This window comes from Cryptomeria japonica, chromosome 3 (genome assembly GCF_030272615.1).
Source record: "Cryptomeria japonica chromosome 3, Sugi_1.0, whole genome shotgun sequence".
In the NCBI taxonomy this organism is placed as follows: domain Eukaryota; kingdom Viridiplantae; phylum Streptophyta; class Pinopsida; order Cupressales; family Cupressaceae; genus Cryptomeria; species Cryptomeria japonica.
This window is the reverse complement of record NC_081407.1, coordinates 365282299-365300535: the sequence shown is the minus strand read 5'-3', so window position 1 is coordinate 365300535 and position 18237 is coordinate 365282299. Positions and strand designations below refer to the sequence as shown.

At 38.3% G+C, this 18237-nt stretch overlaps 1 protein-coding gene across 2 annotated transcripts in view; it reads left to right on the top strand.

Moving 5' to 3' along the window:
• Positions 1 to 18237, top strand: part of LOC131080026 (uncharacterized) — a 107488-nt gene that overhangs the window by 72473 nt on the left and 16778 nt on the right. For both annotated transcript variants that reach the window (XM_058018117.2, XM_058018118.2), the window contains 2 exons: positions 4533 to 6070; positions 6298 to 6360. In XM_058018117.2, coding sequence (XP_057874100.2) covers positions 4533 to 6070; positions 6298 to 6360 — 1601 coding nt within the window. The remainder of the gene's footprint in view (positions 1 to 4532; positions 6071 to 6297; positions 6361 to 18237) is intronic.

Genomic DNA, 18237 nt, shown 5'->3' with positions numbered 1-18237 from the left:
GAGCAATTACATTTGAATTTCAGAGGGAAAAATCTTTAAATACAGGTGCTTGGCCTTTCATTTGGACATCTTGAGAATTTTACACCGTTATGTTGCCGGTTTGGTGATTGAAATCTGAGCTTCGAAGTGTGGCTTCCTAGCTAAGTCTAAGTTTGGTACTTGGGAGATAGTACCTAGCTGTGTTCTTGTATTTCTAGTGCTATTAGAGATCGTTTTGTAGATTGTGGAGTGTTTTTGTGTGGGTTTGGAGTGTTTTCTTGCTGCTGGTTGTGGAGTTGCTGAAACCATATTTCGCTCATACCTCTTAGCCAAGTGAATCTTTCATTCTAGGTATTTGCTCTATCAAATCGTGGCATTGAGGCGATATAGTTTGCAGTTTTATAGCTGCTGGTTTGGAGAATTGGATTTCTAGTTGCAAATCGTACCATCTAGCTAGGCTGTGCCATTCCAGAGGTGCATTGGGATGCGTGCTGCTGTTTTGAGGCGACTGGATTGCAGGTGTTGTGTTCTTGTATCATCGTCCAGGTTATATCTTTCATCTGCATTTGATTTGGTGTGTTTTCGACTTCGTTTGAGTGAGTTATGATCATTTTGGTGTTGCCAACTGAGCTAGTCATGCCTGTTTTGACTTCAGGTTTTTGGTTCAGCAGTAGTGGTTTGATTTGAGTTATTTTGATAGTTGTTTATTGCTGTAATTTGCATTGGATATCATCTCTAATCTTCCCTTTCTATAGTGTAAGGTTAAGTAGTAGTACTACTAACCATTTCTGGAGTGTTGCTTGCCCACTGCATAAGTGGAAGAGGCTGGCCTAGCCGCCTACTTGTTATGTAATTCAGTTTGTTGCTTTGTCCTCCCACTGAGCAAGTGGTTGAGTGATATTATGTTTGTAATGATCCTCCCGTTGCATAAGCGGTTGAGTTGAGCTTTATTGTTGCGTTCATTCCTCCCGTTGAAACATTGCGGTAGAGTGATTCGTGTTGAGTGTGCTCTTGTTGCCTTGGCTGGTTTACTGCTAAGTATCTTGTTTACCCGCTGGATAAGCGGAAGGGGCTGGCTTGCTGCCCATTATTGTAATCATTACTTTCAGCAGCTTGTGGCTAACGATCCCTTGCTATCGTACACTCTCACCCTCCCAATTTGGGCTCTCGGTGATCAAAAGGAGTAGGGTTCCTTTCAGTTGTTTGGATTACATTGTTCTAACCCTAACGGGTGATTGATGTGATTGTGATCTTGCTTTAAAAATAAAATAAATTTTTTTTGGGAATACTACAGATTATCATGGAGTGATCTGAATTGGTGATTCAAAATCTCACACATTTTTTTGCGATAAGCTCCTAAATTGAATATTCACAATTTAGTGCATCTTGAAAGTAATTAGTGAAGACAATAAAGTTGAAAACTATGTTGACAACTAATGGTTTCCATACCTCTTTGCATAAAATCTCACAATTGATAAACACTAAACGTGACTATTAACACTTTCTTACAATCTACTTGAAGTTGTTTCATCCTACTTTATTTATATTAATATGCATGGATGACAAGAATTATTGCAAAGATAAGCCACAAAATGTTTGGTTGGGTTTGAGTATTCTTGCAAGATCATAAAACTCCTTTTCAAGTATAAATGTTTAGTGACAACAATTAACTAGGAAAGTAAGAGATATTGGGACACCACCATGATATAGTAAGCCTTTTTTGTGGTATTAGGTTGGTTTGGGTATATAGGTTACAATTTCAGTGTTACCTTGACATGCTTGAGTCAGGTTACCCTATCAGTGAAATGTATACATTGGACATATTCGAGACCATTAGATCTCATGTTTTTCAATTCTTATAACTCCAAAGGCCTTCAAGGCATAATATAATGACTTATGTTACTGAATAAAAATAAAATAAAAGCAAAAATGGAAGGATACATTTTCCTAGTGGTTTGAATCATAAATATTAGAAGTATCCATTCTTTGATCTAAACTCCTAGCACATAAGGCTCTTAGGGAATCAACATGGTCTGTTTTTGTACAAAATTTCTTTGATGAAAACTTAAGTAGCCAGTTTGTTCATAGAAGGTCCCAGAACTTGGTCTAGTTCAAACCTGGTTTGGTTTCTAGGTTGATCTGTTTGTGGATTCAGCTAGGGGTAACGTTTTGACCTGTGCACTTGTCTTGGATGAACTTGGGTGAGCCCATAATGAATTTGGGAACATCTGTTAGAACCCACAATAGACTTGCATGTTATTTTTGTTTTTTGGTCATTCAAGTGAAGGATTTGGGCCCTCTCACATATATTTATATCAAAATTCAAAAGACTACATATATTGTCCCATATAGTGGGAGTCATATCAAACCATAACTAGACTCAGAGGCAGATTGGTGTCATATCGTAACTGTCCTTCACATAATTTGCTTTTAAACATGGTATCTGTATCTAGATTGTTGAATGTTCACTCGCGCAAATCTAGTTGTCGCCAAAAGTAGAAAAGCCCATTAAAGCACTGGGATATCATTGTTGATTGAGGATACCATCTCCAACCACCTTGATATGCCATCTACCACCGTAAAATCATGATCTTAGTTGATGCCTTTGTTTGATAGGAAATCCACCAATGCATTGCCTTCCCTTAAGCAATGCTGAATGGAGTAGAGTTTAACATGCCCCTTTAAAAATATCTCTGATTCTCCAGTTCACGGAGTGCCTGTTTCTTAGACTCAATGTGACTACCATTGAGTCACCTTCAATGATTACATCATCAAGATTACAAGGCTTAACCATTTGGAGTCCCGAAAGATCATCATTTGCTTTAGCTTCATTTTTTGTCCCCAGGCTGAGTCTCTTTGCTTTTTAGTTTCTTTTTTCCTTTTTTGTGCTTTGCAGTGGGAGGAATCTGGGAAGAAAGTTGTCATATTTCGTGAAAAAGTCGAATAAAGTGCTCCTGCATCTTACTGATAGAACATCATTTCTCTGTTCATGTTGGGATTATAAACTGTGCAGACTTGCATTATTCTTTCTGGCATTCACCCCAACACTATAGACATTATCTTTTTTTACTGTAGGTTTTATTCCCTGTTCCCTGCTGCTATCATGTATTTTTTAGCCTCTACAGATCTCAATATTTGTGCATTTCTTCTGTTCCTCAATTGCATTTTTAAATTTTTGTTTCCCCATGTTTGGACATATTTAAGTTCAATTTTTTTTATAATAATTACAAAAAAAAATTCTGATATACTTTTCTTTTATGATAAGCAAAGAACCATACATTCATATTGTGCTGAGACATTTAAATTTTCTAGTGTAACCCAATATTTTATATATGTAATTAATTTATATAACCTATTTAATTTATAATCTTTAGACATTATATATAGAATCTAGAGATATTACATTTTTATACATAGTTAGAACATTTATATATTTATCATTTTTATATGTTGTTTTGTACAGACAAACCCAAAACAAAGCCAAACCCTTTTTTTTGGCCAAATCTGTGAAATGGACCCGATCCAGCTACTTTGATGAAAACTGTGAAACGTGATTTAGTACTTAATGTGATGTCACCTACTGAAGCCTCTTACTAGCTTATGTTTGCAAATTATTTGATGCAGACTCAACAGGTGCTCATAGATTCCATACTAGTGTAATGGTTCAACAGAAGTCTTCTAATAGTGGCCTAGGTACTTCTGCTTGAAAGTACCACATGGTACATACATGTAATTGATGAAGGTGCATAATCAATATATCTGCTAGTATAAGGAATCATGCATAGGGGTTAAGCATGACAATCACTTACTTTGTTGTTCTTATTTTTGGCCCTTGAAGATCTTTATTGTTGTCGAAGTGTTGTAGAGAGCATTTAGATTCCCAAGTCTTTCAGCCGATTTAGCTGTTGTAATGGAGTCGCATCAAACGCTTCCTTGTTGCTGAGAATTATGTGTTTATCTGCATTTTCAATAGCTATTTATTTTCTACTTACAGAATTTAATAAACATCTCATTCTATTTTTATAGGCTAGTTCCCTGCAGATATAGGCCAATTGGGAGAATGTTTGTTCAGGATATGGTTAAAAGGTTTGAGAAATTTGATTCATTTGGGGGGTTCGAAAAATTTAGAAATATGGAAATTTTGGAAAAAAATAGTAATTTTTCAATAACAATAGAAAACTTATACTGAACTGGACAAATCCAGTTGGTCTGAAAATTCTATATCAAATCAGATTTGAATCAAGTCTGGCTGGATTTGGTAACTATGGTTCACAGTAAAAGTTAGAATATGATTTTATGCCTTTTAAGTTGGATATTGCGGCTGTCCTCATCCCATCTAGAAGATTAAGCCGTAAATATCCCTTGGTGCTAAAAAGTGCATAGCCATTCACTATTTGGAAGGAGAGGAAGAATCATCTTGCCCTTGCCTTTTCTTTTTCGCAAGTTAGCTCTCTTAGCCTATTGTCAGAATAGTGTAATAATATCTTTATTTGTTTTTTGATGTGTTAATTGGTTACTTATTTGGATTTTGGCTATAATATTGTGGTTTACAGGTTGCATGGAAATCCATGGTTGACATTTTACTGCCAACTTCTTCTGTGAATGTAATGGACCAAGATTTCTATAGTGGCAGTCAAGAACCATTTGTTCAACTGACATCAAAGCGTATGAAACTCCTGATCACACCACTGGTTGGCACAATGACTGTTGAAAAATCTGCAAAATCTCGGAATTCATGCTGGATGATATGTATTTATATTTTACAAAAGCTTGCTAGCTCTGTCAACAAAATATCTGTTATGCAGCATATTATAGTTCCAATATTTGAGTCTATCTTTAAATCTGGGCGAAATAATTGGAACCTCTGGGTTTGGGATTCTTGTGCCAGTCTTTTTGAGGAGTTCATCTCTCTCAAGGTTAATGAAAAAGCACAGGCATCAGCTCTTCCTATCGATGGGCCTCCAATTAAATGGTCACCGTGGATGCTTTGCCACATGGAGTATTTGCTGAAAATCTTTGAGATCCTGTGGAATTCTTATTCTAGGGATGTTACAGGTACTGAGAACAAGAAGATATGCTTGAAATTTGTCATGCGGATATGGCAATTGTTGCTGGAAGGATTGGATATGGAGGTAAAAGATGCAGCTGAACCCTCAAGTGAGCTTCGGGCTGCTGTTCACTTACTTCTACAATTTGTAAATAGCATTGTTGATGATGTTGCATTATTGTTTATATCAAACCATGACAGGGATTTGGTGTTTTCTCTCTGGTCAATGTTTGAGTATATGGCTCTTAAAGTCAAACCTTTAGTCTTGTTATCTTCATTTTACAAACTTTCTGTAAATACAAGGATTGAAAATGGAAAGGTTGCATCCAATGTGGTAGCACAAAGTGCTTCTGGACTTGTAGGAGACAATCTATCTTGTAAAGACACTGTACAATTTGAAGAGATGGTGACTCCTATTGCATATGCTTCTACTATTTGGCTAAGATTTATAACCAGTTTAGGCTTGCATAGAAGAAAGAATTCAGAAGTGCTGAATCTGAAGGTTGATGATTATTGGTTACTCTGTGTATGGAGGGCATTTGCAGAACATCGTCTTGTGTTACAGGCAGAAAGTGTGTCTGAGAGTTTGTGTGGCAGCAGATATAAATCCAGAGATCAATTTCTGCTATGTTTGTTAATTTTTCCATGTCTGGTGTCTTCCATTTCAAATGCTAAGGAGATAATAGATAAGACTAAAGATACAATCTTTTCTAATGCTGTTTCCAGTTCAGGAGATGTGTGGTTTTTGACTGAGGATTTCAGCAAGATTTGTGATCCTAGAACCATCCATTTATTCTTCATGATTTCAGGCCAATCTCAGCAATATATGATAACGAGCAGTAATCACGAATATCCTGTCCAAATGACCAATCTCAATGTTTCTGAATGTTCTTTATTAATGAGCATTCGTTGCCACTTTGCAACAATATATGGAAGATTTGTTGTATGTTTAGTCCAGGAAATGTTGTCATTTATAAACAGAAATGATATCTTTGCTCCTTCTCAGCCAGATAGTATAGCAGGCACACTCTCAGTTGCTTCCAGGTAAGCTTTTCTAATATGAATTTAGAATTTTCAAGAGACCCTACACTTTTATCCTTTGAAACATATCTTTCTATTCAATTTCATGTTTGCTTTTCTGGTCACCTGCCATTTTTTATTAGAAACTTTTTAGTATTTTTGTTGCATCTGTTTTTATGTAACCAATGTTGTTGAGATGTTGCAGTGGAATTACTAAAGATTTTTTGGTCTCTGGTTGCTTGCTTGTACAGATTTTTGATCTTAATGTATGAAGCTCGGAAGATCGATACAAAAAGCTCTAATGCCATTAATAGGTATAATATTTGTAATCATTTCAGATTATTGGGATTTGGAAGTATGAATAAAGCTCTGTTCACTATATAGAATAATGATTTCATTCCTTTCTTTCAAATTGAATTTTTAATGTCCCTTGGAGCCTCACAGCTGTATTATTGTCAACCTTACTTTGTATCTCATTTACAGATAGAAGCCACGGTATAAATTATAAAAATAACATCAGCTAGATAATATTCAGGACCGGATAATGTAATCATGCCCAAATAATACCTACAGCAGGTTTCACTCATGACCACAATTTTGTCCTGTTGAACTATTGAATAATAAATACATGGATCATATTCTCACATTTTGGGTAGGTGCCATTTAATTCAAACCCAAGTTACTGAATTGAGTATGGGTATGGGTACGGATACGTGGGTACAATACACCTGTACATCGATTTTTTGGGGGGGTTGGGTTTGTACGTGCAAAAAACTTACAAAAATCATAATATATATACATATATGCAGCCTAAAAAGTAAAAACAAGAATTCAATTTAGAATACCACATGTCATGCATATGCTAAACAAAACTTAGATCTACCATAAAAAGTACAAATTTGAAACATAATATACTAATTTGATATCAATTTGTCAACACTTGAATGTTATGATAGATATATTGAATTCATTGTTCATTGGTTCAACATTAAAACAATACAATTAGTAATCCGCATCATATGGGTCATCAAGGATCATTTGCTTTTCATTTGTTTCCTTTCCAATATTGGATGAGCATCATATTAGTTTCGTTCCCACCAATTGTCATCTAAGATCATCTACTTCACATTTGTTGCCTTTTCAGTATTGGATTGCCTCCATAGTGACCAATTTTGAGTAATAACCATGCTAGCAAGTGGCTCCCGCACCTTCACAAGTCGCCTCAAGACGATTGTGTTGGATGCAAATCAGGTTTCAACAACCTATTAAAAAATAGAGAATTGAAAGTAAAATACAAAGAAGACATGCTGACATTTAAAAAATAAATTACTAAATACTAAAGTGAAATGTAGAATTAAAAAATTGAAGTGTTTCAATTACCTTTTGCAACTCAAATTGTGAAAATGATCTAAAAATGGCCTGTGACATTTGATGGTTTTTGATGAACATTTAGATCTTGTCAGCCTCATCATAGATTTGTTTGATCCAATATATTTTCCTACCCAACTTTTGTAGCACGAGGTTGAGAGAGTGGACAGCACAAGGTGTCCAAAATATGTGTTCAAACCGCGTCTCAATCAACATACTTGCTACTCTACAATTATTTGCATTGTCTGTTATTTCTTGGACAACATTTTGAGGATCCACTTTTGAATACATTGTATAAGGATGTTAGCAATAATTTTTGCATCCTTCACCTATTCCTCACAATCCATAACTTTCAAAAAATTGCTCCTTTAGGGCACATTGCAATCACATTGATTAATGGCTGATTTTATGGCATCCTTCCATCCAACTAAAAAAATTGACACCCCCGTTTGTTTACATGAATTTCTAATGGGAGCCAATGCATTGTCTATGCTTTTTGCCTCTTTTTCTAGTAAGGTGCTGCACACCTTCTCATAACTTGGCCTTTTGTACCCTTGTGGAGTCTCATTTACTTTTCTCAACATATCTTGCCAATATGGTGATCCTACAACATAAAATGACAAATCGTTTGCATATAAACATCTTGCAATGGTTAGATTTGCAATCTCTTTAGCATCATTCTTAAATGTTCTCTCTAATGGCCCCTTGCTTTTGTTCGCATTAATAGGTTCTTCAATTGTACCGCAAAAAAGGGGGCTCTCTACTATGGCACCAAGAAAGTCATCTGAGATGGAGAAGTAGGGGGCCTCCCTGATCCCCTTCCTTTCCTCGAATGATGGTTTGCGCCACAAGCAACTCTGGCATTTGCTTCCTCTTGCTTTCTAATATATTTTGCTATTTGTTGAGATGGTAATCTATTATTATCCTTTCTTGAACATGCTTTGATTCCCTTAGGGGGGATGACACATAAATGGGCTTTCACACGGTTGAATGAGCTAGCATACCTCACATTAAAAAAATGGCATATCTGAACAAATGTTCCACCCCCTTTTACTTGTTCTATCATTTGTAGATGTTTCCATAAAGGTGAATTTGGGTTGGTTTTGAAGGTGGGTCAAGCAACAGAGCTAGTATTGGTTGCCATTGTGTTGTCTACAAGTTCAAAAAACAATTAGTAAACAATAAATGTTAAAAAATTATTAAACAACAAATGTTTAATATTTAATTTATTATAAAAAATTAAATTAGTATAATTATAATTTATATGATATAACTTTAAATTATTATTATTATTTTTGATCGATTCAAGGCAGTCTAAGGGGACTGCAACCATGTATTGAAATCAAGAAAATATAAACATTACATAGTTCATATCCATCTTTCAGATCCTACCCGACAATCTATTCACCAACTTAAACTACATACCCATATAAACAAAATGGTGCTTTGGTAACACCCCATAAATAGAAGGGGGTATTACAAACAACTGCAAATTTGAGATTTCGCTCTCCATACTTGTTATGGGAGCGAAGTTGCATGATGAAGTTTACGTCATTTTTTTTCTTTTCCTTTGCACCACTTTTCAGTTATATTCTGAAGTCCTAGCACTCTAAGCCTCATCCGGTAATTTTGGGGTTTGTCCCCATCCTCCATTGTCATGGTAATTGAGCTCTCAGTCTGCTCTGCTGCCTCTAGATTGGGGCTGAAGCAGCCTTTATTACAAATTATTAATTTTTAAGCTTATAATTAGTAATAAAAATAAATTTTAATATTAAATATACAATATAATAATTTGTTTCATATTTATTATTTTGAGATTTTAAAGTTTAAGTTTAATTAAATATTAAAATTAATTTATATGTAATAAGATTATAAATGTAAATGTTTAATAATAAATTATTAAATATTATATTAATAATAAATAAATAAATATAAATTAAATAATTTAATTTGTATGTATAATAATAATAATCATATTATTAAAATTAATAAACAATATTATAAAAAAAAAAGAATTTTTTTTTTATCGCTGAATGTTAAAAATATTGTTTACTGTTTTTTAATTTTATACATCACCATATTAAAAATAAATTATAAATAGTTAAAAATATCATTTAATATAGTTTTATAAACTAGAAAAATTAAAATTAAATTACAAATTTAACACAATGAGCCATAAGCGAAACTTGAAACAATTGAAAAGTAAAAAAGAAGTTAGGTTGCATTATTAAACTAGTAAACTGAAAAAAATAAAATTAAACCTACCTTTGATGATGTCAGATGATTTTTCTGCATGTTGGCATTTTTTCCTACAAGTCGTGTCACCCTACAAGGTGCAAGTCAAAGTTGCGTTGGCCTTTTCTCCTGGAGCCCGTGTTTTTTTTTTTTCTAAATGTGTGCTTTTTCTCCTGTACCTCATCACTTTTTTACACTCAAGAAGGAAAATGCAGATAAATGTAAACGAAATAAAATATTAAAACGTCTTAGGGTTTTTGTGTTTTGAGCATTAGAAAAAGGGCGAAAATAGTTTTGAAAATCTTGCCAAAACATTTGGAATTGTACTACAAACGCCACGTCGATGTTGGAAACGACATGATTTGTTGGAAAAATTTTGGAAATATTTCTCACGTCAAAAGCTCGAACCTTGTTCAATTCCATAGGGTTTTTAGTTCATACTTGATTTTGGGACATACTTGTTGTGACCTAATCACACATCACCCCATCCCAGATAGGGACCCCCCTAGCTTTTAGGCCCTTTCGGTCGTTTGATCTTGGTTTTTGTGTGTGTTGGTAGCAATCTCTTCAATCTCTCTGCTTTGCGGATGTTCGGGGGTCAATTAGGTTTAATCCGCTTCTCTGTCGAGCGAATTTTGTGAAGTCTAGGGCCCATTTTGTCCCTTTTTAGGGTTTCTACCTTTTGTCCTAAATTTTAGAGGTTCCTGTTAGGGTTTTGGAAAACTGAACATACGACTAGAATCAGGACCCTTCAAGGGACCTCCCAGTAAACTTTGAGCCCAAACAGAGCAACTTTCTATTTTTAGAAAGTCCCTATTTTTTAGGGATTTTTTCGCGTCCCGGAATGTCGCCATTTTGCCAAAAATCAAACTTACTATTTTTAGTAAGTTTCTATTTATAGTAAGTCATTCCTGCACCCTGTCTAGGGATCTAACACTGACACCTTGAAGGTTTCTATTTTTGGAAAGTCATTACTAGTAGGGTCAGTCAGACAAGGCGACAAGGGTCAGACGTTTGCAGACATTTCTAATTCCGGAAAGTCAAACAACAGACAAAGAAAGCCAAAAATGGGTCAAGTGCTTGAAATCCATGCCTAAAATGGAAAGCTCAGGAAAACACTTCAAAATCTCAGGAGGTCAAATATTCTAAGTCTGGGAGATTAAATGATTGAAAAATCCATGAATCCATGGCATGAGCAAAAATTCATCCAAATGTGGAGTCAGGCGTTGAAATGGAGATCCCAAGGAGAGGAGGAAAAATCCACGAATCCATGGACAGAGCAAAAATGCGCCCAAGTCTGGAGTCAGGCGCTGAATTGAAGATCCCAAGGAGAGGAGGGGAAATCCGTGAATCCATGGACAAAGCAAAAATGCGCCCAAGTCTGGAGTCAGGCGCTGAATTAAAGATCCCAAGGAGAGGAGGAAAAATCCGTGAATCCATGGACAGAGCAAAAATGCGCCCAAGTCTGGAGTCAGGTGTTGAAATGGAGATCCCAAGGAGAGGAGGAAAATCCACGAATCCATGGATAGAGCAAAAATGCGCCCAAGTCTGGAGTCGGGCGCTGAAATGGAGATCCCAAGGAGAGGAGGAAAATCCACGAATCCATGGACAGAGGGAAAATGCACCCAAGTCTGGAGTCAGGTGTTGAAATGAGATTCCCAAGGAGAGGGAAAATTCATGAATCCTTGGCATGGTGAAAATTCCACCCAAGCTTAAAAAAATTTGAAATTTTGCCGAAGGCATGGAATCCAAGGAGTCAAGGAGGAATAAAAAGCAAAATTCCCCTCGGGCGAATTTTCGAATTTGCTATTTTTCAGTGTTCCACGGGCGTTGGGGACGGGGGGATGGGGGGACCCGTTTCCGGGACGGGGGGACCAAGGGCCTAAGTTTGGGGACGGCGGGGGGACGATGGCGGGGTGGTGGTGCTGATATAATTATACATATACATATAGTACTTGAAAAACTAGTTTTGAAAAGATGTATGACAGTATTATGGTGTAAGAATTATATTTCAAATGAGACTATAGGAAATTTGAAATACTAAATCTAAATACCAAGATTTCTAAGTTGTGTTGTTATATGGAGCCTGATTAGACTCGGAGGTTAGATTTTCCCTACTTCTATCGACGTGGTTTCCCCCTATATTTTTCAACGGGGGTTTGGGGGCAGCGCCACCAAGTTGGGGTCAAGGGGCATCGCCCCTTGCGGGGTCAAGGGGCAGCGCCCCGCGAGGCCAAAAATACTTTTATTATTTTCTAAAGGCGTCGGGTGTTATTTTTCTTTTGGCCCATGTCCAATTAGAGATACCCCTTAACCCTCAAAAAACTTAAAAAGTCACTTTTAAAATTTTTTTTAATATTAAATATTGCATATATGTGGGGGCGATAGGAGATGTCTAGGCGTCTCCCCGTCCTTGGAGAGACGTCTGCACGTCTCTCGAAGGACGGGGAGACGCCCAAACGTCTCCCAAGGAGATGTGGAGGCGTCTCCATGTCTCTCTGGGAGACGCCCAGACATCTCCCAAGGAGACGTCTCCACGTCTCCCCGTCTCCTTGGGAGACGCGGGGACGTCTCCGCGTCTCGGCGGCGCTTGGGTGGCGGTGGTGGGACGATGGGGGATGTTGCGTCCCCGTCCCCGTCCCCGAGATGTTTCTGATGGGGGGACGCGCCCAAAAGGGGGGGACGCGTCCTCGTGGAACACTGCTATTTTTAGACACCAAATCTCGACTAAGTGTGGAAAATTTTATAGATTCGGAATCAGGGTGAAATTCCTCATCCAATGAACCTGACTCCTAAATTTTAGGAAAATCCCTAAAAAATAGGGATGTTGAAAAGGACATGAAAATTCCTTCGAAGGCAGGAGATGACAAGTTAGAATGGAATCGAGCAAATCCTGAGAAAATCCTTCGAATTCCCTCCAAAATGAGAAAGAATGAAAATCAGCGAGTTGGCAAAAGAATCTTCCAAGTATGATGCGTGACTTGGAGCATTTAAAGAAAATTCTAAATTTGAACTCATTCGCATGGGAAGTTGCCTTTGCATGGCATAGTGATTGGGGAAAGTATGACACACCATAAATGCAATTACTAATTAAAATGCCTCCTAACTTAGCAAGACAGTTCGAAGAATTCTATATAAGCTTGGAAGGACATTTCATTTCTCACGTGCAAGATTTGGGAAAGAAGAAGTGGAGAAGTGCAGAATATTCATACTTAGTCTCTATTTTCATCATTTTGAGGTGCTTCCAAGATGGCGGAACCAAGCAAGGCAGCTACTATCTCCAGGCAGGCATTGATCAAAGTGGAGATGAAGAGTTTTCTTCCTCATTCTCCGTTGAATTCAAGATGGGATGAAATCGGCGATACTAATCTAGGCATGTTCAACTTGGCTGCATTCAAGATCTGAATGTTCGGAACAGCAGGGCACAATCCATCCCCGACAACTGTCAGAATTGTGAGAAGTGGAATAGTTGCAGCAGTTGGTTTTCCTCCCGTTATTCAATGCCTAGATCTGGTCTTGGAATGTGCAGCACATTACAATCTGGAGCGGAAAACAATCTCAACGCTAGATGGCAAGCTGCTGGCAACATTGACTCCGGAGTCAATTGGTGAGGCTTTCGAAATACCTTCACATTATTCCATGACGTACAGGACCAGCAGCGGAGCTCAGGCAGTATATGAAGCAGGTCTTGCCGGGTGTGCTGATTTGATCAATAAGCAGTGGTTGCTGAAGCCTAGAGTGCACGCTTCCAAGATGCCCAAAACTCTCACAATCTTTGAGTTCAAGCAAGAGTATGTGGACTTGATAAAGATGCTAAGTAAAGTAATGGGATGCCCACATTCGGTGAACTTTGAGGTTTGGATGTTCTTCTACATAGGCGAGATCATGAATTCAAATACACTGATCGACTAGGCTAGATTGATCAGTCACTAGTTGCATGAACAATTGAAGAACCTAAAAGAAAAAAGGTCCCAGTCCTTTTTCATGAGCTCCTACCTGTTCTATATGCTTGCACGAAGGGGAGGATTCGATGGGCTGCCAGCAAGAGGAATCATGGGTTGCGGACCAGCTCAGTGAAAAGTGCATGAGTGTTATCCCCAGCTACATCTCTCTAATGTTAGCTCTTACAGGTTGGCGAATGACACCTTCACCATGTACCTGACACGACTTATGCAAAATAAGTTGCACATGAGGTTGTCACCACAAGCAAGTGCCTTGGTCCAGAGGTATGGCGTTGCGTTCCTGCAATTCCCCAAATTCACCTACATCAAGACGCAAGGGTTCTCCTTCCAGTCTTACAAATTGCCTAGATATCCGCCAGACAAGCTTGTATTGCTTGAGCTCATGAGGCAGTTAACTGCCTATGATCAGCTGCAGAAGAAGAAGAAGAAGCAATCTATTGAATTTCCAATTGTCTTGGGGGATTTCATGGAGATATGCCTAGGTTTTGAGGCCGCTGAAAGTGCAGTAGGGGAATTGGCATTCTATCGCCTACCATTTTACACATCCAGGGCCCAATATGATCCTTACAGCTAGATTAGGAAGGTTGCCGGTGTCAAATTCATACACGGATTTCACTTGGAGGATTACTGGGCAAGTGCCGAGGATGACCTTGAGGTTCGAAGAGGAATGCATTCCAGACTGCCCCTCGACACCATCAGAATAAGTGAAATTCATCAGGTACCGGATCAGGTGAAGGAAGATTCAGATTTGACGCAACCCGAATTCGAGAAAGTAAAGGATCAACCTATCCAGTTGCCAAATTGGTCAGAGCCTGAGGTAGATGATTTGAACATCTTAGCTAGACCAGTGCTAAAATTCACTAAGCATTGGATTGACAAGCAGATAAGAAAGTTGGTGGAAGACAATGTCCATCTAACATACCAACTAATGGGAAGTCTAGATTCCCACAGTGAGGCAACTGAAAGCTCTTCACAGTTTCAGGCAGGAAAGGAAGCCCAGATAGATAAAGGGAAAAATGCCCCAAAGAGACCAAGGACAACAAAGAAAAAGGATATCCAGCAGGAAATCCCACAGGAGGTTCAACAAGGAGCCCAGCAAGAGGAGCTGCCACAAAAGAGAGCAAGGACAGAAAGGGGGCATTCATCAGTTAGTTCCTCGAGAGTATGGAAAGTGGAAATGTTTCCACATTCCACAGGTCCACTTCCAAGGAACATTCCAGCACCCGATATACTCAGCATCAATGCCTCACAAGGCCACCATCGACTGAGAAGTCAGAGGCAAGAAAGTCCCCGACACGAAGAAGAGGTTCACCAGGATAGCTTCGTGGAGGCTATCCTTGGTGAAATGGAGGAAGAATCTCAAGAACAGGAGCATGTAGAAGATCATAGCCATTCCATCTCCGCTCCAGACTGGTTGATTGGCAAGCTGGGGAACGAGGCAGAAGGAGGAACGAATCCTGCTCAGGAGTTAGAAGAATTGTTGAAGAGGATGGACCGGCCAGCAGAATGCCGGAAAGAAAGGCTCCCCAGAAGTTTTCCAAGGTGGTCAGAGAAGAATCTGGATCCCGGACCTTGCACATTGCTGAACTTGCAGTGGATAAGGATAGGAGTGAGATTAGACAAGAGGATTATGTCATCAGACAAGTTGATCTTGGCCATGCTTCCACCGGTCAAGTTGTGGGAGACTTTGAAGATTCCTCCTTAGCCATGAAGGGGAAGTTGCTGAAATCAAATGCAAAATGTAAGCGGTTGAGGGAGGAAAATAGATTCCTATGCGAATATGTCAGGAGTTTCAAAAGACCCCTCAGGGAAGCAGGTCCTTCATTCACTCCTCCCTCCCTTCCCAAGGAAGTAGTTGATGATGTAGAACTTATTAGAACAATGGCGCAAAATTCCCAGGAATGGGTAGAGGATGTCTATGTCGAGGCAGGAAAATTCGTTGAGGATGTAGCTCAGCTTCATTCGAAGTTCATGGCCCTCCTAAGCAAATTAGAGACAGCAAAAGGACTATGGGAGGATGTAGATTTTTACCAAGACTTAACCATTTCGCGATTCAGGGCTCTAACGAAGACTCCAAGGCAAACTCTGGTGGACGGGAAAGTGATCCAAGAAAATGAGCTTATGATTTTCCCCGATGGTTCTACGCTATCTGTTCAGGAAAGAACACCCTTGACAAATTCAGCATTGACTCTGTCACCTTGAAGGAGTCTATAAGAGGGATATAGGAAGAAATCCTTAGTGCCATGGAAGCTTTGTTTGCAAGGAAACTCAGTGACAGAGGAATAACGGTGAACTCCCTGAAATCCCAGTTGCACGATTTCTTCTTCGTCGGTTCGTTCCCTAAGGAACATTTTGCAAATGTTTCTTCATTCTCCGGTATGATGAAGAAAACGCAGGAAGTCATGATAGAGTGGGAAAGCTTCTTTTCCAGGAGCAAAGAAGAAATTGCCTTGATGGAGTTTAACATTGAAAATGTGCCAAGTGTCTCCATCGGAGAATTGGAAGCTGTCGTCGACAGATTCATTGCATACGTCATAAATGAACCAGATAATGGTCGTGGACGAAAGTCTTTTGGTTGAACAGTAATGGTGTACTTATTGTTGAAGGAATATTGACTAGGCGTGGGTCCAGTCAATGCATGTCATCGCCGGATAGGGAATCTTCTTGCATGTCGCCTTCTCATTATGGTTTTATGACAGATTCTTCGTGCATGTCACCATCACTTGGAGAATGATGGGCATTTATGATGGTGTCGGTTATATTCTGGGCATAGTCAACATCATGGGGCACATTTAATGTGCTAGTGGGTGCTATTTTAGGCTCTTTTAAATTAATTGTACATGGGCATAATGGGTTATTAACTGTCGATTCCCACCTTGTTGCACCTTGAGTGGGGAATCTTTAGGGTAAACCCTAATTAGGGTTTTACATGTAATCATGGCTTGAGGCCTATATAAGGGGGTGACCCCCTCATTTGTAAAGAAGGAGAGACCATCGTCAGAGATTGTTGCTAAGAGTTTTTGAAGCAAACACTTAATACATTGTTCAATTGTTGGTGTGTTCTTGTGTTGTTTTGGAGCTCGCATGGTCTCATTCTCTTCATGGATTAGATTTGCTTTCATGCTGTTAGACGAACTGGATTTGATAGGATCGCTTGTTGCAAAATTTGTGCTCATACTTTTGGTGTGCAGCTGATTGTTGCATATTGTGCAAAGTTAGCCTGGGCCTCCATTATATGTGTATGTTTAACTTCGATTATCAGAAGAGATTGTTCGATTTGATGGTTTCTCTTGATGATTTGAAAATCTTTAACACACCCTCTGAAGATTGCACCGCCTTTGTATAGTTGTGCGTTGCTGGCAAAGCGAAGCGTGGTTGGATTTTGCGCAAGTTATCCTGTCTCCTTGTTCATAGGATTAGATTACTTTTAATCTAGTTTTCCTCTGCCCTATTCTTATTTACTTTCCGCATAATTCAAAATCCAAAAGATCCAAAACTAGAGCTTTCATTGCAAATCATCCGTACAAAAATCCTTGAACTTGCATAAGTTTTCTTCAACATATGTAAGGCCCCTTGGGTTATCAGCAAACCCATCAAACAACTGAGTCACATCCACGCACTGAAGGAACCTTGGAAATTAGCCGTTTGAACTTTAAGTAATCCTAGCATACAGATTAGTCTTGATCAAGAGAGGATAAGGTGACCGTTGGTGACTTTATTCTGTGTTAGACGTAGTCATAAAAAACACATCAACAATACTGTACTCGAAATCGGTAGGCAAATTGGCCAATTTGGCAACTTAGATTCAAACCAATAGTTACACATGTTTCTCAAATGAATGATCCTTCTTTAGTGTTGTTAATTTCAAATTAGTATCATGCAAATGTCGTTAGATTCACATGGTTGAGGTTTTTAAAGAAGAAATAATGTAAGGTTTGTATTTCCTAAAAACTTCTCTCTTGGCTAAGGTTTTCATCCTTTATAACATTTTAAATGCATACTAGCAAATTTAAGTGTGTGGTTGAAGTTTTTTTGCTAACATAAAACTTTCTAAAAATAGGCTTGCACAATTTTCCAAAATGATTGAGGGGAGACAATTGCCTTGAGTGTATTCCACTAACATTTTCATAATACAAATGACCTCTCCAAGATTTGCAATAATTGGATGGAGTGTAATGTGTTTTTGTCTCTAGATTAAATGACTAGACCAAATCCATACGATATGTTTGACAACATAAATACAACATGATATGATAGAGAACAGTGAAATGGAAGGCAAGTGTTGAATTAGTCAGCAACACTTGGTCCTGATTATTGCATAGATTTCTTTTTTTGAAGTTTAGTTGCAAATGGTGAGTTGGTTTTAGATTCAAATTATCGAGCTGTAATATACTTCAAAGGATCTTGATTCTTATCTAATGGTGGGTTTGGTTGTTTGTCATGGCATGTTCTATTCCTTTTATGTTTTGCTATCTAATAGTAGTTGTTGTCATTTTATGACACCCTTGGTCCATCAGTAAGAATTGATCAGAGATACGATCCATGGACCAACACTGCCCTAGTTGATCAAGGAGAAAGCAGAAGAATCATGAAGTGTGAGGTGTTGCCTTGTCCGGAGGAAGTTCC